Here is a 23,484-nt window from a genome sequence, read left to right as displayed (position 1 = left end):
GAATGTTATACAACTACATTTGCTAACATTAAGTAACATTTCATTGTTAAAACACCATGCAGAAAAATAGTTTAACGAGTTTATTATGACACAACATCATTGTTATAGAGTAAAGCAGTTCACTATCATACATAAAGATATATTATACTTACAGATACCGATATACTTAATATTTATATTAACTAAAATTTTGAAATATTTTAATTTTCTTTTTTCGCATATTTCGTATCACACAATATTCTGTGAAACAAGTATACTTTCAGAAAAACTTGTGCAGTTTCGTAAACAATTAAAACTGAAGATTTGTGATGATACTTAATTTATTTTATTAGTGTATTACTTAATCAATAAATTAATTTATTTATTGAATCATATTAAGGCAAAGAAAACATATTTAAAGAATATTTATATTTAAAAAAGGTGTTATGACAGCTTCCCGAGAAATTGCAACTTTAACAATAACGAAATAAGAAAATAAAAATCAAACAAGAAAAAAAATGATTAAAGGTTCTGATAAAATCAGTCTTATTCTATTCTTGCAGTCGAGATGTAGAGTTGAAATATTGCGAGAATTTGGCAGTTTTGAAGATAAGTATTATTAAAACAGTTTTACAGTTTTCTGCTCTGGAAAAGTAAGTACTGATATGTGTTTAAATTATTTAGAATATCATTCAATCACCATTAAAACCAAATTGGATGAACCTATATAAGAACAAACTGTAGTTAAATCAAATTGGATTATCAAAGATAATTTTCTTGATAATTAGAAAATTTCTTGTTTATTAGCAAACGTTTTAATTTTGTACGCGTATTTTGAAGTCATCTCCGAGAGTTGATCCGGCGATTTTCTCTGCTAGTCTTCTAAAACAACAGGTAATAATTCAAAAAGCAATAAAATTTCTCGACTCGACTCAAATTGAGTAAATTAATAGAAAGAGTCTCAATTAGTATCAAATCGAATCAACGAACTAGACTGCTGATTTTTATCCAATCTTCAATACTGGACTATTCATATCGCAACAGTCGCAATACGATGATCTTAATACAAAAGCATGAATATATATATTAAAAAAAGGACATGAATCAAAAGGACTTAAAGCATGTTTAAAAAGTGGCCAAATTTTATATGTTTTATATGTAGTAATGACGTAATGGAAAATAAATGAAACTGAAAATAAAGTTTTAGAACAATAACATAAAATCGTTTGAATATCGACCACTATCCAGTTGATCATCCGGTGGCATAGACCACTGTTCGACTGATCGTGCAAACGCGTTACGCTGTGTAACAAATGTTATTTTATTTCACTCCCTCCCTCAATATTTTGCTATTGTTGCAAGAAAATCTGTGATTGTAAAAAAAAATCTGAGATTGTTATTTTTGTTTCTGCACAAAATCGGATGATTTTTTATTAATTCTTCTTTTTTGACTTCATTGTTGTAAATTCACGTTTTGGAATCGAAACAGGATAAATTTATTTTAACATTTACATAACTAGAAGTTGTTCCATATAGTAATCCTAGTATTATCCGTCCTCCTAGCAATGAAGAATATTCAAATCACGAAAGGTATCAAAGGTTTTCGTAAACCTGTTTAGGCCGACATAACCGCGTAGGTTGTTAAGTCGAGAAGAATAGGCACCGTGTAGTACGCATTTTCTTATTCGAAAAATGGTTTACAAATATTTTATTTTAGTTTACGTTACAAAAGATTAACTCCCTCCCCCATGTTACAAATCGTAACGTTTGAGGACCCCCCCTCCCTATCAGCGTTACATAATTGACGCCTTACACATCCCATAAGAGTCTATCTGTTTCAGAAATATTTCATAATTTTTATGTTAAATTTTTAAATAAAAAAAAGGCCGTACAGCCTTCCTGGTAGATAATGTGGTAGATAATGATCATTAAGCATTTTATGTCCTTTAAGGGTGCGTAAGATATACATTGTTAGCATGTGTGACAAAAAGTGCTATATTGAAATTTATTCCGGAAAAAATTGGATGAGCAGGAGTGTCAAACCAAACAGAACGTAAAACTCATTTATATTTTTATATGTAGACTCATAGACAATACACAAAATATCATTGTCAAATATAAATATCAAATGCAAGTCTTTGTAGAAATATTGTTCAAATTAAATTGTACTTTGGTGAAACTTCAGTTAAAATAACCTCCCATAACATTACAACAAACCAAAAATGCCATAGACACCCTGTGCCATTGCTGCAGCATAATCTCACGCGAGAGAAAACGCATATGCGTTGTAAAGAGAAATGATCGGCTCTCTCCTTTTCCGGGGTACGTTTGAAATTCCAATCCCTTTTGTAAAAGAAAGAAACAGTTCGAAAACTAAGAAAATCAAAATTTTAACATGTGATAGAAATAAAACGATTCATTGGAGGTAACCATATGAACTCCCAAACCCCCCAAAACCATCAGCATGCCGCAAACGGGCACGCATCATTGAGCAAAGACGCAGCAGCATCATCATCGGAGCGAAGCGGAACTGAACCTCTCCCTTAACGTAATTGCCTACTGCTGCTGCTGCACAAACGCAATCCAAGTTGCCTGGAGCGAGAGCGAGAAGCACCGGTCGCCGAAGCACTGCGTCTCCATGGATGGGTGCGGCGACTGCGTGTAGGTAACTGTTGATTTTCTTCTCACCTCAGCAACCCGCGCGCGGTCCGCGGGGGGAGTTTATAAAAGCAGCCGCCCGTGCCAGCGGACGACCATTCTCTCATCGGTTTGGAAAGCATCCTGAACAGCTATTCCCAAGCGCGAGGAAGTCATCGTCGGTAGCTGCACACCAACTCTCCATACAGTTTTGTGAATTTGTGCTCTTCAAGAATCGAAAACTCGCTTCATCATGGTAAGTCTAGTGGAGCAAAAGGGCAGTAATACGAGAGGAGTGGAAAAAAACGGTGCCAGTGACTCATCGGAAAATTACGTGTGACAGCTTGTGCAATCAAAATTTTCCATTTTATGTGCATCTCCAGAAGTTAGTTTATTTTAAAGCACCAATTCTTAGTTAGAAATGTTCGTCACCCAACGGTAAAAAGTGGCCACGTTCTTAATTCATTCCCTATTTTTACCGAGGCAAAACTGCCTCGCTTTGCTCCACCAAACTGTGTACGAAGAGAAACGAAATCACCTTCCGATGAGAAAGTACCGTTTTCTTTTCGTCAAGCCTCTACCCTCCCCATGCCCCGAAAAAACAGTCCAATCGGTCGTTTTTGATGCCAACCCTTGCGCTTTCGTGGCAGTTTTCCGTTCCATCAAAGTTTCTCCTTTCACCTGGCGCGCCGCATTTTCATCGCCGCCGCGTTCCGCACCAATGACTACTTGATCGAACCATTTCTCCCTAACTCACTTCTCCCTTGTGCCTTTCCCTGGTTTCTTCCTTTAGCGTGAGTGCATTTCCGTACACGTCGGACAGGCCGGTGTCCAGATCGGTAACGCCTGCTGGGAGCTGTACTGTCTCGAGCATGGTATCCAACCGGACGGCCAGATGCCGTCGGACAAGACGATCGGCGGTGGTGACGATTCGTTCAACACCTTCTTCTCCGAGACCGGCGCTGGCAAGCATGTGCCACGTGCCGTGTTCGTCGATCTGGAGCCGACGGTCGTGGATGAGGTACGCACCGGCACGTACCGCCAGCTGTTCCACCCGGAGCAGCTGATCACCGGCAAGGAGGATGCGGCGAACAACTACGCCCGTGGCCATTACACCATCGGCAAGGAGATCGTCGATCTGGTGCTGGACCGCATCCGCAAGCTGGCGGACCAGTGCACCGGGCTGCAGGGTTTCCTGATCTTCCACTCGTTCGGTGGCGGTACCGGTTCCGGCTTCACCTCGCTGCTGATGGAGCGTCTGTCGGTGGATTATGGCAAGAAGTCGAAGCTCGAGTTTGCCATCTACCCGGCGCCGCAGGTATCGACCGCCGTGGTCGAGCCGTACAACTCCATCCTGACGACGCACACCACGCTCGAGCACTCGGACTGTGCGTTCATGGTGGACAATGAGGCGATCTACGACATCTGCCGCCGCAACCTGGACATCGAGCGTCCGACCTACACCAACCTGAACCGGCTGATCGGTCAGATTGTGTCGTCGATTACGGCGTCGCTCCGCTTCGACGGTGCGCTCAACGTCGATCTGACCGAGTTCCAGACCAATCTGGTGCCGTACCCGCGCATCCACTTCCCGCTGGTGACGTACGCGCCCGTCATCTCGGCCGAGAAGGCGTACCACGAGCAGCTGTCCGTGTCGGAGATCACGAACGCCTGCTTCGAGCCGGCCAACCAGATGGTGAAGTGCGACCCGCGCCACGGCAAGTACATGGCGTGCTGCATGCTGTACCGCGGCGATGTGGTGCCGAAGGACGTGAATGCGGCCATCGCCACGATCAAGACGAAGCGCACGATCCAGTTCGTGGACTGGTGCCCGACCGGGTTCAAGGTGGGCATCAACTACCAGCCGCCGACGGTGGTGCCGGGCGGCGATCTGGCCAAGGTGCAGCGTGCCGTGTGCATGCTGTCCAACACGACGGCCATTGCGGAGGCGTGGGCCCGGCTGGACCATAAGTTCGATCTGATGTACGCGAAGCGCGCGTTCGTGCACTGGTACGTCGGCGAGGGTATGGAGGAGGGCGAGTTCTCGGAGGCGCGTGAAGATTTGGCCGCGCTGGAGAAGGATTACGAGGAGGTCGGCATGGATTCGGGCGATGGCGAGGGTGAGGGTGCTGAAGAGTACTAAAATCCCTTCCCCCAACACGGAAAAAGGGCAATTTTGCTCTGTGAAATGGAAAACATTTCCCACCCCGCACTCGATCGCGAAGACGAAAATGCCGGTTTTCTCCATTTTGAAGCACAAATTCAAAATTCCCAGAAGAGGTTGGTGTGCATTTTAACTTAATTTATTCTCTGTTGATGAAATAAAACAATTCCAACAAACAACATAATGCAAATTGTGTTTATTTTACTAAAATTCCTTTTGTGGAATTGTAGTCGAATTTCGTTAAATGAAAACCGAAAAAGTCCCTCTGAATTCCAAATGTTGCTCCAAACTAAGAAATGAAGTCATTGGTTGTAGAATATTTTATATCGCTCCATGGTCGAAGCGCACAAAGAAAAGCAATACACACACAAACAAGCAGACTGACGTAATTGTCAATACCGTTGTCATGCTGGTTGCCATCTAAAATCCCACCCCAAATCCACTCCCCCATCTCTCTGCCCAAAATGGGCCCATCGATCCACATGTTTTTAACTTCTATCACGTTTCGGGCTTCAACGTTGGAGTAAAAACTATCGATCGCCGCGATGACATCAGGTGAGCAGGTAAGTGCGGCGGCCAGTTTCGGTGTCATTCGCCCATCGCGTGCAGCAATATTCAACGGTTTCACACGCATATGGCGCCCCATTTCTTCGTACCGGTTGCGGCTGTGCGGACGGGTGTAAAAAATATGGGACTTTTCCTTCCGGTCCGGGGTTTTTTTCTTGCTCTGCTTTTGAGCCTCCTTTATGTAAATTAAGGACACGATGACATAATGTTAGGTATATCCTGTATCCTTTTGTGTGGAAGGCAAGAAGCTCCTTTTTGTTGTTGTCGTTGTTGTTGGATCAATTATCAGGGAGCATTGCACTCGTACGTTTGAAGACAAGTTGGTATGCAAGGCAACCGCGTCCAAGGTGGCAAACAGATGGTCTGCAGGGGCATTCTATGTTGTTGTGGTGAGGTTTTTTCAATACGCGTTGATCGGCGTATTTCCAAAAACGATTCCAATTTGTGTCGGGTAAGACGGACGGCGCGAGAGAGCGCGTGATTAAATATGCAAGAAAGTCATTCATGGTTAGATCACTTCCGCTGTTTGCTTCAAAACAAACTACACTAACATGCGGCGGATTAAAGCAGAGCGTGGGATGCTTTGCCCATTCACTTGCCTTAAGTAGGTAAGCCTTTCGGGCGGTCTTTAGCTATTGCGGAAGAAGCTTGATTTCAAACGGCTCTTCCCACAATTTCTGGGAGATTTTCATGGCGTTATTTTTAACTTTAATTTCACGTCACTTTTGGAAGCCATGGGGTGGGAACAGCACCATTGAAGGCTCAGTTGTGCATGTGCAGCATAAAATGGAATCATCGCGACACGCCGCCTGTGGTGGGCTATAATTAGAGCAGCTCTGTTTCCTAAATAGGGAAGAAAGGCAGTCCAGAGATAGATTTGTTCGTTGCGCTGAACGAACCGCACAAGCATTCAATTCAACAGCACCGCGTGTTTGAGAAAACATGACCGTGTGTACTAACGAACAACGACGGAGACTTGTACATCGTTTTTGGAGAATATGTTTTATTGCTCAAAATTAATATTATAAACAATTTGTTAATAAATCTGCAAACAAAACAAACCCGTCATGGTTTCGAATTTTGGGTGGATTAGGACTAGTCGACAATGTAGGAGTGGCTGAAATAAGACTCATTCCAGAGTGACTAAAGTGTGGATTCTGGCGACTAATGCGAAGTAGGCCTTTCTGGCATCAAAAAAATCATTTAATTAAAGATTAAGATACTTATTTTACCTTTCATGTTTAGGTGGCTTCTTAAATTATATATAAAATATTGGTTGAACTGGTTGACCTTCGATTCTCTACCTACTATTGAACGTTTTTATATGAAATTGAAAAAAAAAATCTCAACTGGCTATCAGACTTTTGTGAAACTTTCAGAAATTAGCTTTTACACAAACATGCATGCTTTTTGATTAAACTGTCAATCAACTATCAAGCGTTCAACTAAAAATCAGGCCAACTAAAAACTATTGAATCCTGATTTTAGTGAATAAATGAAAAAGTATCATAATTGAATAATTTAAATTAATAATAATTTCTTGAATATTGTGAAAAATACTCACCTTCCTAGAATTTTGTTAAAGGTAATATAGTTTTTTTTATTTAAAGTTAAACTGATGGGCACTTCAGTCCAACTAGTGTTGGGGTAGCACAATGGTCGTTCCTTGATTTAGAGCTTTCGCCGCTGAACAACAGATGGCGCTAGTGTCGTAACTAGGTATTAAATTTCGTTAAATAAAATTTTGAAGCACGAAAAGAACAATCAGTATTTCCCCCAATTTTGTGTATTTACTGAATGCATCATAGATGTAAAATATTAATTACATCCTTAATAACACACATTGTGTCGTTTTCTTCAATCTACCTTCACTAAATTGAAAAAAAAAACTGAGGGGAACGGAACTTACAGAATGAAACATTTTTCATGATAATTTTGATGAAATAGCTCATGCTTCCTGATAAAAGGTTGTCGCTTCGATTATCCACCAAATGTGTCCAACCTGTGTAATGTTACTGCACGATCACGAACTACTTATGCATAGAAAATCTATCCCTTAGTTAAATTTTTCGCAAAAACTTCCCTGCGCTTGGTCGCATTTGTATTGTATTGAATACATTGCCTTGCACACGTGTGCAAGCGGTCTTCTTACGCAACGCGCGCGCGGAATCTTTTCTGTCATTCTTTTTTGTTGATTTTTCTTGACTGTTATCGCAGAATTCCCAAGCAGCATAACTTAAACCGTGGCTATACCGGTAATATTTAGGTAATTTTGAGATACACTTGTACAGCGGTGCTCTTGTACAGCGGTACGATGCATCTCATTGTATTGCATTGGTTTTCCGTGTTTTTTTTTGCAGAAAAAATGAAATATTATGAACAATTTAAAATTATTTTGTGTTTTAAAAAATATTACTCTGTAATTTACTGTGGTGTTTTAGGTACTTTCTATGTTAAATACGAATAAAAAGAAATAAAATAATGTCTCGAAGTTATGAAATAAAAACATTTTTGTTACAAATTTTTCCACACTTTATACATGGTAAATATTTCAGTCAAAAATATTAAATAGCTTTGTTAGGCTTTCTGTTTTTTTCCGTTTTTTCTGATAAAAATGTTTAATACTTCAGTATAATATTATTGCAATTCAATATAGCCGGAAAACTGGATTTTTCCCAATTTTGTTAGTTTTCTTTTTTTGAGTTAACATATTGATTTTTGGCGGAAGATGGATTGATATGCACCGGCCAAAAAATACATGGTTACGCTTAAAATATTGCACTGTGAATAATAAAATTTGCATTTTAAACTGCCAACAATAATGTGCTTACAAGTAAAAATGAGACCAGTTAGATTCAAGGTCCTGCAAGAATAGTGAATTCCCTGGAATCTACTTGACTGATGGCTTCAACACCCTTTCTGATGCCCGATAGAAAAAAAGGCGTAATGCCATTACTAGAAAAAGAAGATAAGGAAAACGCCTAGTAGATGGTATTACTCAATTGCAAACGAACTTCAAGTAACGGGTGGTAGGATAACACCGAGGCGGACCGCATTCTGAAAGCGTGTACCATAAATGTAGGAAATGAAAAGCCACCCTCGACTGGCGTACGCCCGAGCGAGGATCCACGCGCCAGCGAAAAGCTTTGCGTGTTTTATTGGCCCACCAATAGATGGTAGTGGATGGTGCAGCCCAGAAAGTCCTCCCATTTTTCCAGGGCTAACTTTTCTCATTTGCAATAAATCATCTCGCACTTGTCGGTTTCGTTTGGGGGCGTTTTGCGCGCGAAACCAGGGAGTGCTCCCAAAAATCACTGTGTGCACGCATAGCCATGTTTTTTTTGTTGTTGCGTTTGCTTTATTGTGAAAGCTCTCCAGGATAACCCCAAGCCATGGCTTGCAGGATATTCGAATGCACCACATCATAGTACCGGGGTTTTGTTCGGGTTACCGTCGATGGTTTCAGCTGATTTTTTTGTGCGTTAGTTTGTGTAATTTTTGTGACTATTAGTGAACGTATACAGGGTGAGCATTTCATTCAACCATTTGGCCAGCAGCTTCGCTTCCCCCGCTCTATATGGTCTGAGTAAGATGAATTGCATGGAAGCGACAGAGCTAACTAGCAGGACCGGGCGGAACCGTTAAAGTCTGTCGGGTCAAAGTTTTTCGCCTGCCAGCTATCGTTCGTTCGAAGTGTCCTGCCACCGTACCAGAGGGTCCATGATTTATGACTCGAACGGTGAACTGAAGAAGCGGAGGAGGAAAAACTTTTGCGCGGGAACATTGCTCCACGCACGCACACCAGCTGGAAAAGCGCAAGCGAGCCGTAAAGCCGAACGGAAAGATTTTGGAAGAAAATCGATACAACCAGCGTGCGCGCTTTACCGTTGCGGCGTTACGATGCGTTACGGGAGAGTGAAATGCAGTGGGTTACTATGATGATGTGTTAGCCTTCTTGGCAACACTAGTAACAGTTGCAATGCAACAAAACTCCCCATCAGTGCGAAATACGAAGAGAATGAAAGAGAGTTTCTCTATCTCTCTTCGTGGAGAGATGAAATTTGTGAGTGCTCCAACTTCTCCAACTTATTTTTATGCTCTCGGGAGCGAGCATAACTGAACGAAGGTTGGAGTTAGTCAAATCGAGCCCTCGTTTTCGGGGGACTGAATGATCTGCTCCCAAAATGTAACATGTGGTGGAAGAACAGTCTTCTCAACCACCGGAAAAGAGCGATTGAAAGTTTTGGTCAGTTTTAAACGCCTTAGAGGATGAACATGTGCAATCAGGTGCTGAGAGTTTAGTGCATTTTAACAACATGAAAAATAATAAACATTGTTTCAAGCACAGAATATATTTTTTTAAAATTTTAGCAGAAAATAAAAGCAAAACTTCAAGAAAAATGTACTTTACTGTAAAAATGTACTTGAATTAAACTTAAATGCTTTATTATGAAACAGAAGTGTTGGTAAGGTAAGGTAGACGAACCATTAGTCCATATTTTCACACTAAGCGGCTACTTCCTGCTCGGTAAGATATTAATAGACGCACCAGTAATGCACCGTTAATCATATGCATACGGCGTAGGGTTGTGTGTCCACGATCGACGAGATCGAGGTGGTTGGAGACCTGCTGTTTTTGCATCTACAGACGACCCCAATCGATCACTTCCCGATGGGTGGTGCCGTGTACCCCTTGTCCCTCAAAGCATCGAAAGTAACACTTTTTTAATCCGTAACAGGAGAGCAAAGGGAACTTGTGCTACCCCATCCTAAAACTTGGCGATGTGTGTTTTTGTCCAAGAAAAGTTAGCTTTATTCTAGATTTGAACTCAGACCGTGTAGAGTATAATGCCGCGGACTTGGCCACAATACTGTACGCTCCGTGTCAAGAGATGACGTTTGATCGCCTACCTATTGCTTAGATTCAAAGTGCGTTAGTTCAATTTAACTCAAAACTGATGGAATTGTAAAAACGTAGTAAAACAGTTGGACAACAGTGAAAATAGTAAAAAAAATGACATCTATACGTCAATACGCCTTAAATTTTGAAATTTTTTTCTTCCTATTTTTCATCTTAAACAACCTTTCTCGCATTGCAACACATCAAACGCCCGGATTGATCCAACATCATCCCATCCAGCCCTAATGGCCTAAAGGCGTACGGTCGGTCATAGTTGGGTCCACAAGGTTTTTTTGTTTTGCCACCGCGCTACCGGCTACCCAATGACAATGTCAATTTAACACGGCTGTCCCGGGAAACCGGGAAACTGACGAAGGGGAGAACACTATTCCATTCCAGCACCTTCCGTCCCTTGGAAGGCGATCACTATCGCGGGTGAAAACTCAATTAATTCCACACCGTGTGTCTCGCGCTTCACACACGCGCGCGCGGGTCTGTCTGTGCTTGCGTTGTTGCTGCTTGAAGCTGGTTGGACCTCGCTGGACGGACAGGGCCGCTTTAGGGACGGAATTTTCACGGTCACTCTCATCTCTCCATGAATGACCAATGGTACGGCAAGGGTCGCTGGAATGGTACAGGATACATGACCGGAAGGTTGGATGGCTCGTGTGGGCTGTTGTTTTTGTCCCCCGAACGGACAAATGTGTTCGTTCTTCAGAGTTGTTCTGTGTTGCAGAAGCGGTAGGAACTGCTGGTTGACGCGAGTGATTTGCAGCATGCAATTTGTGTGCATTTATGCGGGCTTTTCCATTTTGTTGTAGGTTTTGATATGCTTTTTCTCTTATTATTTGTGTTCTTTTCCATATAGGTTTATTTTTTACATCATTCCGTTTTGTTTTTGTTTAACACTTTTAGTTTATTGAAATGAACTACTTGAAATGATATCAATTAGTGCAGTATGTCTTTAAGGTTTAATTAACAATCCGGCTCAAATATCTGCACGCTTTACCGTCCTTTCTCAATCCATCACCCGTAGCAAAAAAAAGACACAACAAACCAACTTGACCCAATATTTACAAAACTGTACAGAAAAAGTGTCCTTTCCCGTCCGGGCATCTCGTGCAAAACCGATCGATCTGTTTAAATCATTTTATCTGTTGGTTCGCATCTTTCTCGCCCTTGGCAGTCGTGCAGCAGTCCGGAACGGCATGTTCCAGCCAGTTCACAGTTACCCCCGGACGTACAATCTGCACGTGGCATCAACGTTTTCGTGTGTGAGTGTGTAGAGCATCGATTAACTATCACTATCAGGTCTTGGACCTCTCGCCCCGAACCTTTTTTTCCAGATCGGTATCGCTAACCTTTGCGCCTCTTCGTACCCGATCCCGTCGAATCTCTCGCCCGACACGAAAGTCGGGCTCTACGGGCATCGCTGACACAGTGCGTTCCAGGCACGCTACGAGGTGTCGACGGGAACCGGTTGATGGCACACGATGTGTAACGTCTTGTGCGCAAATGGGAAGTGTGTGTGTGTGTGTGTGTGTGGGGAGACCCTTGAGAAAATCAAACAAGCGCCACGCACTGGGTACACGCAGCACGCAGTCGGAAGAGGGATGGCGTCAGCTGTTTTTCAGCCACCTCCGAGCCACGATTTAATCCATCCAGGCGTGTTTCTTTACCGCTGGATGCTGTTGCACGGTGTAGATCGATATTTTATAGCTCGCTTTCGTCTTTATTCTCTAATCGCCACCAGGCGAAACGCTTTGTCAGATTTTAATCCGTAAACTAAACAAAACACACACGTGCGCACATGCGGTCCAAAGAGTGTTTTGCTGATAGTGTACGTTGGAGAGGAGCAAACAAAAAACGTGGTAAAAAATCGATTTGCTCTTTACATCGTGACATAGTGGGGGCATTTTTTGGGACTGTTTTTGTTGCTCCTTCTTTTAATTTGCTTTCCTTTTATTTTATTGTTTGCCAACGTGCTAACACTTCGCTACTATTCGCGTTTCATGCAATCGTTGTCTGAATATTTGTCGTTTTTTCTTCTTTTTTCTGTTTTTCTAGTTTAAATGTGCGTGAAATTGATTTTTTTTCTTCATGTTGTTCATTGCACACCACTTTCTTTCTCGATGTTTTAGTTTGTTGTGTTACTTTTGTCCTTTGGTTCTATGTTTTGATTTGTTTTGCGTTTATATGTGTAAATTTTAACTTTCGCAGTCTATTTTATGTATATTTTAACAATTATTTCTCATTACTTATATTGTTATATTTTTTCCATGTTCCATTGATCATGACATACTATCTGATTCTGTTATTTGTTTGTATTGTTGTTATTTTTTTTACAAATTATTTGTTAAATTCATAAGTATTTTCAAAAATCAGTTTTAGACATTCAGTGAGATATTTATAACATCTTTTGCATCAATATGACCGTGTTTTCCTTTTACTTTTGCCCACTAAACAATTTGCTGTGGTCATTTTTTCCCACCTACCTTTTTTGCACAGCTCCATTACTCCTAGTGTGACATTATTGAAGTGTTTATTTGCCCAATCCTCGTACAAATCCGTCCAAGTTTGGCGACCAGTTTATAGGCGATCGTTTTATGTTTATTTATCAATCGTCACCGGCTGGCGGTGTTATTTGATGGACTTTCAAACACAACCGTCCGTGTGCGTAGAGCTGTGGAAGGCTGTTGAAATGTGTGACAGAATCGGGGCACTCGGCGGAGGCCCATCCCAAAACTGCGCATGTTTATGGTCGCATCCCCATCATGTAGGGATGATGAAATCGTGGGAACTTTGGCACAACGCTAGACCGCATTGGCTTTTCACGTTCCGTAGCATTGCCCCATCATCAAATCCCGTTCCCGCTGCCCACCGATTTGTTTGCTGAGTGATCTTAACCCATCACATCAAACAGCAAACCATCACATCTTGAAGGCCAAAGTCATCCCAAACCACGCTGAAAACGCTGGCCAAATTCGACAGGAAGGCGTGCTTTGCGGTTAGAGAGCCTGTGTTGCCTGTTTGACCTGGATATCGGTTCTGGAGCGTTTTGCAAACGCGTACCGGGGCCCCCACGTCCCATGTTTTGACATGGCTCATTGAACGTCCGGTCCTTAGCCGAGATGGTTAGTGCAGATAAATGAAATATTTTAGCCATCTTCTCCGTCAATGGCAAGCGGGTAAGCAAAACTGATTTGCATGCCGTGATTGATGGGCTCATTTGTAACGTCCAGCAAATGGAGGCGCACCGGCACCACCACCAACAGCGCTGCGGCTGACCCTTTCCGATTCGCTCTGGGGGACCGTGTGGGATATGTTTACAGTTTTGCTTGAATGTTTCAATGTGAATGTATGGGATTGGTTTTCTTGTTGAAACTAAGACTCTTGTTCTAAATAGAAACTATTTAGTATTTAACAGACTAGACTAAATAATTTATTTAGGTTTAAATCCTCGTGAAACTAATTTTACGTTGCAATTTGTATTCTTAATTAAACAAATTAAACTTAATGTATTGAATTAAATACGAATTAAACCTAAGACAGATTCAGAAAACCATGCAAGCTAATTGCAACTCCAAATTAGAACAAATTGGAATAGTTTGAACCCGATTGTAATCGGAACCAATCACATGCCTGTAAATTCTTATCAAGCGTGATAGAACTGGCTAATTGTATCCCATTTACAATAAAACACCATCAAATTTGATGGTCAGTACTGGAAAGAGCGAATCTGCTCAATGTCACTACGGGTGAGGTTCGATTCGTAATCCACTTGATTCCCTCCCGTTAACACTCTTACCTATCCGGGACAGTAAACTGACCTGTACCACCACCTGGTCTGCCCTGCAGTGAAAGCGAAAAAGAGAGCAAAAAATAGTAACAGATAAAATAAAATCCGAAAATGGTCTCAAAATGGTTCTGGAAAATAAATCGCTGAAATCGAAACCCATTGAATAGATAGCGATCGCGAGTCGTGTCACCCGATGCTCGATGACCTCTCATGTACAACGGTGGGGGAGGAATAAAATGTCCATAGATGGGGTAGGGATTAATGTCCGTTCAGCAGGAAACAGAAGCCAGCGGTATGTTGCAGGCGCTTACACTATCAATTATCAAACGAGGGCTTCACTTTCGGTAGAAAACGTGTGCACGATGTTGAACAAAAATAGGACCGCTGTCGATGTCAACAGTGAGCGGAAATCCTGTGCCATGCTCCTGAGACTATTGCACATGTTGTCATAATTTGATAACAGTGCAACTGTTGGTGGTCAAACCGGTTTTTGAAATTGATTAGCCTAATTGGAACATATACTGGTTGTTTGTTTCCACTGCCAAAAAAGTGAGCAAATAGGCGTTCGTTTTAATGTTTTTGACAAGAAGTATCGAGTGTTTTAAAAAGGGACATGGTCATGTAAGTGTGATAATGAGGGTATTGTATTTAATTTCGCTCCATGGCCGTTATCAAAATAACCGAAATTGAATTGAAGGGCAGTGAGAAATAGATTACAACTCTGAAGAACAAAAAGGAAAAGTGATTAATTATTGCTTAATTAAACTGTTGCGTGGCGATGGTGTGTTTGTGTGGCGTGCATCTTTTTTCGGATGATGATAAGGAGGATTGTAAGGAGTGAAATAAAGTACATTCCATATGTTTCCAATGTGGTACGCATAATCAATGCAAGAATCAGTTCTGTAGGTTTAAGATCTTTTTCCAATCTTTCAATCTTTGCGGAAATCGCTTGATACTCTCATTTTTTTCTTAATACAACCTTTTTAATAGAATTACAATAGAATTACGTCAAAGTGTAAAACGGTGGTTTTTAAGTATGAAACATATAAACCAGATACGGCAGTGTCGTAGCAAAACAAATTCTTCTACACAAAATAATAAATAAATAATTAATAAATAAATAAATAAATAAAAATAAATAATTTGAAAAAGAAATATATATTTTAAGTAAAATTAGTAAAATACGTAGTAGACTTAGTAGACTGTCAAAATTGAGTAATGATTTTGTACACCTCAATTCTGTGATCATCTTTGGCACTACAACCGGTGTCGGTCAAAACCACCCTGAATCAATACAGTTATTGACTTTCAGTAACTTATCGATTATCCATAGCAAGATAGTCAATCTTACACATGGGAACACGGTCCATTCAGAGCTTGGACACATGACGGACATGTGGTTAAGTCGTTCGAGTTGACGACTGTACCAAGGGACCGGCCATCCAGTAAACATGTAGCTAAAATATATTTTGCATGTCTCATAAACTTCCCATATGTAAATTAAAACAGGTCTTTACTTCTTAGATTAGTAGTTACAATTTATCTATAATGGCATACATTTTAAAGAAGAAAGCTCCTATTACACCGTAAAGAGCTAATTTTTAGACCGTTGCACACATATTACACCCAAACATGGTTTAAAGCTCATATTACTAGAAGTTTGATTTATCCAGTTTGACTGCTCGTTCAGTATCCAGACCATTTATAGGTCTCGTTCGATTTTAGTCGTGTCCCGTGGTATTCAATTTCACTGTCCAAATAGGTGTAGGCCTCGGCAGACTCACTAAAATGTTAAAAAATGGCAACCAAAAATTGTTTACGGCTTTTATTGTACAATAAGCTCTATTCAATAATTTGGTTCATCTGATTGCTCAGTTTTAAATCTGTAGATGAAGAATCAAATGGCTTGAGTGTTCTTGACATAAAGGTTTAAAAAATTCATAAAATTCTATTTTTGTAAATGTGAGTCTGCTTAAAATACTTAGCTACTGGTTACGCCACCTGCTGTGAAATTATGCAACCACGCCATAGCTATTCGATACAACTCCAATCCAGTCAAACAGAACTCACTGCCGAGCGGATGTTTTCCTTGATATTTCTCTCCCGCAAGGCCATAACTTAATCACACAAACTACATGAGCGGGTCTAGCCATGCTTTTCCTTTGACGACTCGGTAACACCTCGCGGCAGAATGGTTAGCAGCGAGTGACTCAGCAGCACACGTCAGTGCTGCAGGGTTGTCGCCCTCCCCGCGGTTAGTGCTTAAAACAAAGCAAGGAGTGTCCGGTTTCGCTTACCTCTCCGGTCGGTCGTTCGGGAAGGATGACAGGTTGGTTAAATTCGGTGGCGAACAAATCGACCCGCAACGATAAGATCACAACGTCTTGCCCCGTTTTCTTCTCCTTCTTTTACTTCCTTGCCTTGTAATGGGGCGGTGTGAAAGTTGAAAGTTTAACTCAGCGGTGCGGCGGCGGCGGCGTATCCTTAGGAGGTCGTATTGCGGGCGAGCGAAACTGATTGACAAGCTCCACCGTCACGTTAGGCCCTGGGAGTGGGCAGTTAAAAGCACACTAATGGGTTACCACCCTCGATTTGCATCTATTAATTGGATAATATCCAATGATTGCGATCATTATCGATAGAGAGGGGCGTGAGTTTTGAAGGCTCCCCATGTAGCAAACCATTAATGGTGTATCTCGCTCACGCCTTTCCACCGACACGCTTGTTTGCTCTGGCGGAGTGTTTTTTTTTGTTGTTGTTGTTTGCCCTGATTCCCCTGCAGGATCCAATTGCCATGACCCGAGCGGAAAGTTTTGGAGGAGGTTAATTTTACCGTGGCAACGAAATTGGTCTCGTTTCTGCCGGAGACATACCCCGAGGACATGAGTGGAAATCAATCGATTAATCGAGTAATCCTTTGCCTGCAGTACAAGCTAGGACCAGCAAGGCAAACGGGATATCTCACTGATCTCACTGAGTAATGGCCAAAGGAAATGGATGGCAAGAGAAAGAATGAAAGAATAGGAGCAAAACAATGGCCATAATCGAACGCTCGGCATCGAAACCGTCCTACGCACAGATGCGACTGCCGGAGTTCCTAGCCGGGGAGAAGTCTATTCCAAGCCACTTCGTCCGTTTGTTAGCCTTTTCCCGTGGATGGTTCCCGGCAAACGTCATTCAACGAACCATAACTAACACAAAATGGACCCGGTTCCTGGAACATTGCTACTGCTGCTGCTGCTTTTGTCATTCGAAGGAATGTCTTCGATGCGAACTCGCTCACCAGAGGACAATGAGCTAACGTAGCGAAATCAATGCTTAGTCTAGCGTGAATCGCTGTCGCTGTTCGGGAGCTCTGTAAGAAAAACCCGGGCGAGAAGTCCCCGCTGGGACGTCGTTGTCGTTGTTAGCTACGTGTTCGGTGTTTGTTTGGGGATGGGAGATGGAGAGCAAAACCCAGTTCTAGTCTGCAGTGCTACAACTTCATGCTTCAAATCATCCACTGTCCATGGCCACTGGCAGGCGGCAGCTTATTTCTGCTTAATCCTGCTTTCCCAACAGCCCCTCAACGAAGAACGTTCCGGTGCCCTATTCTGTAACCTGACGGGATGCAACATTCCTTCTGATACGGGCGGTGAAGTGGCCGTGCGAAATCGAACGACAAGGAGCGAGTCAAAATTCCGGCAGATAAAATCGAAATGTCAAATACAATCAGTGAAATTGAGAGGAAACCCCATAAAAGCCATCTCCTGTAACAGGAAGCAAGGTCTGAAAACCCTGCAGCATGCCGCTGATAAGAGCGGTGTGTGTGAATGGAAAATTTTCGGGCGCACAAGCCCAAATGGATTGGATTGGAGCGATGGAGAGATGGTTAAAATGGTTATTATGAGGTGGCGGTCCTTGGTGGATGGTGCGGCGAAATATTACAATCCGAGGCAGGGAGCAAGTGTGTCCTGCTTACTGTAAGGTCATCCGCCCCCTTGACAGACAGGGCACAACGCTCCGTTGATGTGCTGTTCATAATTTTCCGTGGTGGGTTTCTCATTAGTTGATGCTCGAAGAAGACCTAATTTTCTGCAAGAGATTGATCTTCGAGTCAGCCGGGCGGTTTGGCAGTGAACCGTAGTGGGCCATCGGGAATAAATCGGTTGTTAGAAATGGGTATTGTTAAAGGCAAGCACTTTATTATTGAAAACGACGACGAAACACTGATTAGAAAGGCATGCCTACGGGTTTGTTTTGGCCTTTGGGAAAGGACTATTGATTAATTGGTTATTCGAAATATCTTGGGCTATTTGTTGTGGAGTTCTTGCAGTTTCTCACTCAAGCAAACATCAACCGAAACCCGAAGCAGCTTAAGGATTTGTGGGCATAATGGAGCAGTTTCTTTGATCGTGGCAGGATTTTTCGATTACGAAAATTACTAAATAACCCTTTTTCCACATCAAATCCCTTTTTGCTGGTAGCTTTTGATGAATGATGAAAGACTTCAAAGATGTTGCGCAGAAAAGCCTGCTGCTGTTGCTTCTTTATTATCACCAAATGAAGCAGAGCTCAGTAGCAGCTTCGGTTTTTGGGGGAGATGAAATAACCCCCTTTCTTGTCATCGATCTTCTTTTTTATGGCACCAGGTATTTCCTGGAAGCTAGTTGCTCCATCGGACTGTTAAATTAATTGGCTTTGAAGGCTTTGAGAGGTCGTACGGCAAATATCACAATAGAATCGATAGCAATTATTCAAACAATCGTAGGACATCTGAGATTAAATACTGCAACGACACTAGGATAGGGTAATGTTGTTGTTGTTATACTTCTATCGTTGAAAGCAACAGCTTTTACGCTTCTTGTTAGTTGAAATACTTTAAAGCTTTTATTTAGCAGATAAAATTAAGATATGGACCTAAAATTACTTGATTCAAACTATGATACTGTGAAATTGGTTTTGGTTCTCAAAGATTGTTAGGCATGAAGCCTTTTACGTCTAACTAAGTACACAAACAAGTAAACCAGAACAAAGCAAACACATGAAAACTGTCTTTCGTACTACAAAATCTCATCTTTACTACTTCATTTCACTTTCTAGTGCACATCTAGTCCACAAAGCATTGACAAAATTTAGCCAAATAACCATTATTCCATTTTCATGCACTGGCGTAGCATTTTCGTCTCCATCTAAGCGTTTCGGCAAGATTAAGTGTAGAAATGGTTCGCGCTGGCAGGATGAAATTACTTTTCCGGCACCGCGAAAATCCTACCGTTTTGCTATCGATCGAATTTCGTGGCGGGATTACCACTGCACAGATAGGGAAGCGTAGATAATGGCAGCTAGATTTTTGAATCTTTCAAATGTACTTTTTTGGGTGCGCCTCATTGAGCTTAGTTTCTTTTTTTAGCATTTTTTTTCTTCTTCTGCTCAAACGAAGGATCCAAAATGCTGGCAATAAAACTCAACTTCCGTCTTATGGCGCACGATGAAGCTATTTTAAAACCTTTATCCGGTTGGCGAAGGGAGCAACAACAAAAAACTTAAAGAAAGAAAGAAAAGTGGAGGAAAAAGCACTTTTTCTCCATTAACGAAAATTGAGCAAAAAAAAAGTGTGACGGTGCCACAGTAGCGGCACGAACCTATTTAGCTTTTCACCTTCTCGCGTTCGTTTTCGGGGTATTTGGGCTCCATCAGGAAAATGAGCTGAACTTCCGACAAGCACGTCCCTTTTCGAGGTGGGGGTATATGTATAAGAAAGCATTGGCAGGGTGGCGGAAGAAGGAGGAAGCGCGTATATTAGGAGCGTGTGTAATGTAAGGCTGAAAGGGAAAACAGTTTGAAGAAAGGAAGCAAACAGGTGAGCATAATGTTATTTTAGCATGGTTAGTGTAGAAGTTGTGGAATTTTGCAGCTCTTTTGAATTTAGATTGATTTAACTTACTGAAATTCAAAGTCCAATGTGTGGTCCTTCGAACCGGATTTTTTTGAGGTATTGAACCACGGCTTATAAACTGAACATGAATATAACAGAAACTCTTCTCTAAATCTAAATATTCAAGCTGTTTTAAGGATACCAATATCGGAACCGTAGATTTATAAGTCAACCAGAGTATGTGAAACGTGCATCTTCCGCATGTTTTTCACAGCCACCTGACAGATGTCTTCCAACATATTAGATTGTACTATATTAAAATCAATCAAAGATGTGCTAGTTTGTTTATATATTCAACGTTGAAGTAGGCAGTAGAGAAGTTGAATGTTGTTGCAATATAATGACAAAATTAAAAGCTACCTAAAATCGTGATATAAACAAAACAAAAAATCTACACTGTCCTTGAGCATCTCCATCAACGTATGAAGTGGGTCAATATTTTCAGCCACATCCAATCATCAAAGATCAAATACCTATCTTAGGGGCAATCACCAGTCAATCGTCGACCGATTTTAGGGTTTAGGCTTTTTTTACCCAATTCGTATCAAAACTACAACACAGGTGCCAGGTTGATCCAGCTAGATGTACTTTGCTCAACTGCCTATCAACTGCAACTCTCAACTGTGCTGCAATCTTTCATCGTGCGTCGATTGATGCGATCCCCCTTTCCACCTTTCCTGTGGTTCAGATTTTCTTCTGCTGCAATGTGCTGCTCATCCGGTGCTGAAAAGATTTCGTATCACCGAGGTTTCTTTTTTCCCCCTTTCCTTCAAACATCTCATGCAGCACAACCACAGGTTCGAACAGGTCCCAGCGTGCTACCTGACGCACATCAGGAACACCCAGCAAGACACACTCACACTCGAATGGAAAGGTTCATCATTAGCCGTACAATCGGTGGCATAGAAAAGAAGGCAACTGCACCACTTGACACGTTTCCTAGCGCCGGCAAACGATGCATGCATGGGGAGTGCATTTTGAAATTTGAAGTTCCTGCGAATGAAAGTCGAAGCCGGGAGTGTACATTCGAAGCGGAAATTCAAACCGAAAATCGTGTACCACCCCGGCTCGGACGCGGATCCTCCTCAGGTTTCGTTCGCTTCAGTTGTTGTTTACAATCGACTGCATTCTGGTGGTGCCATTGCGGCACTGTCAGCAATGGCGTTGTGTGTTTCCTTTGCTTCGATTGCCAAAGCCGGGTAAATACGGTCAAGGCAGATCTGGCAGAGACCGCCTGCTAGTTGCTGGTACCTCATCCCATTTTCGGTTAGTACCTTCTATTGGATGGCTCAACACTCAACAGTACCATTTTGCTGAAATGTCCGAATTTTGCCGGTCCACCGGACCGATGCTGGTGGTGCAATAAACATCCGTCGATCTGCATACGGCGGCAGGCCGGCATAATTCACGCCCTCCTCGCGGTCACCGTTGTGGTCGTCGAACCTTTTGAAATTCTGATCTTTGCTCTTCCGTTCGAGTGACGCCCGGAACGTAAAGTGAAATCATAAACAACGTACCGAGGGCCAGAGAAATTATGATTCACTAAAGGGGACTGCAGCAGCAGCAGCATAACTTTATCACTTGGACGATGGTGTCCAATGCAACTTCAAAGGCTCCCGCCCGAAAACCCGAATGCAGCGGATTCGGTGATTGTGTGGTTCTTGACTGTTTCGATAATCTCTCTCTCTGTCGTTATCTCGAACGGTAGGTTCTTTGCTGATGCGCGTTTGCGAGTCTATGTGGTATTGTCGTCCGTGATGCTCTTTCGATAGCAGTAGCTTGGGGTGATTAAAAAATTAAAAATTTTAATCAGCTTCTTAGCGGAAAACCCTTTCATAGTAGGGCTCAACGTGAATGACCATCACATGGGTTGCTGTGTGTGTGTGTTTGTGTCATACTTGATGCACCTGTTTGGATGGCAACGCATGGTTAGATGGAATTTGTTCTAGAGAGCATGGTTGAGCAACTTGTTTGAATTACAGTAGAACGTTGTTAGCAGCAGTCGTCCAAATCCTCAACTAAGTCAAAAATGTTAAAAAAAATTAAAACAATTTTAGAGTTAGAGTTTAGAGTTTAGAGTTAGTATCTAAGCATTAAGTATACAATTGTATAACCCTTGAGGCAAACAATTTTCAATCAATAAATAATAAAATAAATAAATAAATTACTATATATTTGATTCTTTTGCTTGATAAAAGTAAATTTTAAAAATATTGTTTGTTTTGTTATTAAAAGATTTTTGTAGCTACATCTTAAGTAGCTATTAATTAATGATATATTAACTATTAATAATTACTGTAATTAGTACAACAATACTATGTAAGCGCTACTAGTTATGCAAACTAGTTTTAGAACATCATGAACTTCCTATACTATAATGAACACGTAGGTTAGTATTAGTGTAGGGTAAGATCTGTAAGAATCTGTAGTGCGGGATAATTAATTGTATAAATAAATTAAATCTAAGCTTAATACACGTGTGTTGCACAAAATTTCGGCGAGAGGGCGCATTATCTAATCAATAAACCGAGTAGATCAAGGTGTATGTATTTGGTCAAGGGTAACTGCAAGCCACAAATGGCTTGCAAAGAAGAATGTTAGATTTTAAGCTTAGAAATAATCAACCGATTGAAAGAGACAATTGATGCCTTGGCTCAAAGTCTCTATAAAAATAAACAACAACAAAAAAGTTCTGTCATGTCGAGAAATGTCAACTTCACTCTGAAACTCTGAACAATTTCTCCTTGTCATATTCACCTTGGAGTAGATAAAAAGAGTAGATGTGTCATTTTTTTTTTAATTCTTGCCTTCAAACTCTATGGAACTAGATTTAACATTTCTTTTCAAATAGAGAAATAAACTTTTTTAAATCTTGTTTATGCTGCTGCGTTTATATGTTATAGAAAAAAAACGGTTGACCATCCCTGCGGCTAAGAGAACCGACGGTGTCAGTTAAAACGGTGGCGTCCAAACTTAAAGGGCTAAATTAATTTTCACCCACTTCCACAAGGTGTGCCCGGGAACGAGGGTTGAAAATTGAAATGAAAATAAAATTTCATGCCCACTGAGTCTTTCCTATCTTTTCCCACCTTTTCTCCCATTCTTCCAGTGTCGTGCGTTGGTCACCATTCGAGCCCACCGGAATCAAGAACAGTTGGTGAAGCTGGTCGTCGAGCTTTATTTTTAATGTTTTCGTTTGTAGCATTCTTTTAAGCTTATTATGTTTTACTTACTTAAGGAGCGTATCGTTGGGCTTATAGGCGGCGTTGTTGTGGTTTCCGAGATTTTTGGTGATTGCTTTTTTTGCTGCCTGGCACCCGAAATTGGACTTAATTTATCATAAATTTAATTGCTCTATTTCAGTACCGTGGGAAGCCAACAGAATAGGTGAGCTTTCGGACACAGATATCGTGCTTCTGGCGTGAAGTCACTGGTTGTCAATTACTGGACGCTTGAAAGGTAACACTAAGGGTTGGTGCCACACACACACCTGTGTTGCGTACATCATTGGCATGATAATT

General features: G+C 41.6%; 1 protein-coding gene and 1 long non-coding RNA gene across 2 annotated transcripts in view; both read left to right on the top strand.

Annotated features, from left to right (window-relative positions):
- Positions 1–2,707: 2,707 nt before the first annotated feature.
- On the top strand, positions 2,708–4,964 carry LOC120902615 (tubulin alpha-1 chain). The gene is made up of 2 exons (XM_040311482.1): positions 2,708–2,872; positions 3,410–4,964. The coding sequence occupies exons 1-2, from the start codon at positions 2,870–2,872 to the stop codon at positions 4,757–4,759; spliced, it is 1,353 nt and encodes a 450-aa protein (XP_040167416.1). The 5' UTR covers positions 2,708–2,869; the 3' UTR covers positions 4,760–4,964.
- Positions 4,965–9,549: 4,585 nt separating this feature from the next.
- Positions 9,550–23,484, top strand: part of LOC120904472 — a 40,294-nt gene continuing 26,359 nt past the window's right edge. Inside the window, exon 1 of the long non-coding RNA XR_005739765.1 lies at positions 9,550–9,634. This is a non-coding gene — a long non-coding RNA (uncharacterized LOC120904472). The remainder of the gene's footprint in view (positions 9,635–23,484) is intronic.

The sequence above is a fragment of the Anopheles arabiensis genome, chromosome 3 (assembly GCF_016920715.1).
Source record: "Anopheles arabiensis isolate DONGOLA chromosome 3, AaraD3, whole genome shotgun sequence".
Classification (NCBI taxonomy): domain Eukaryota; kingdom Metazoa; phylum Arthropoda; class Insecta; order Diptera; family Culicidae; genus Anopheles; species Anopheles arabiensis.
The sequence above is the reverse complement of the archived record's forward strand: the minus strand, read 5'-3'. Positions and strand labels throughout refer to the sequence as shown.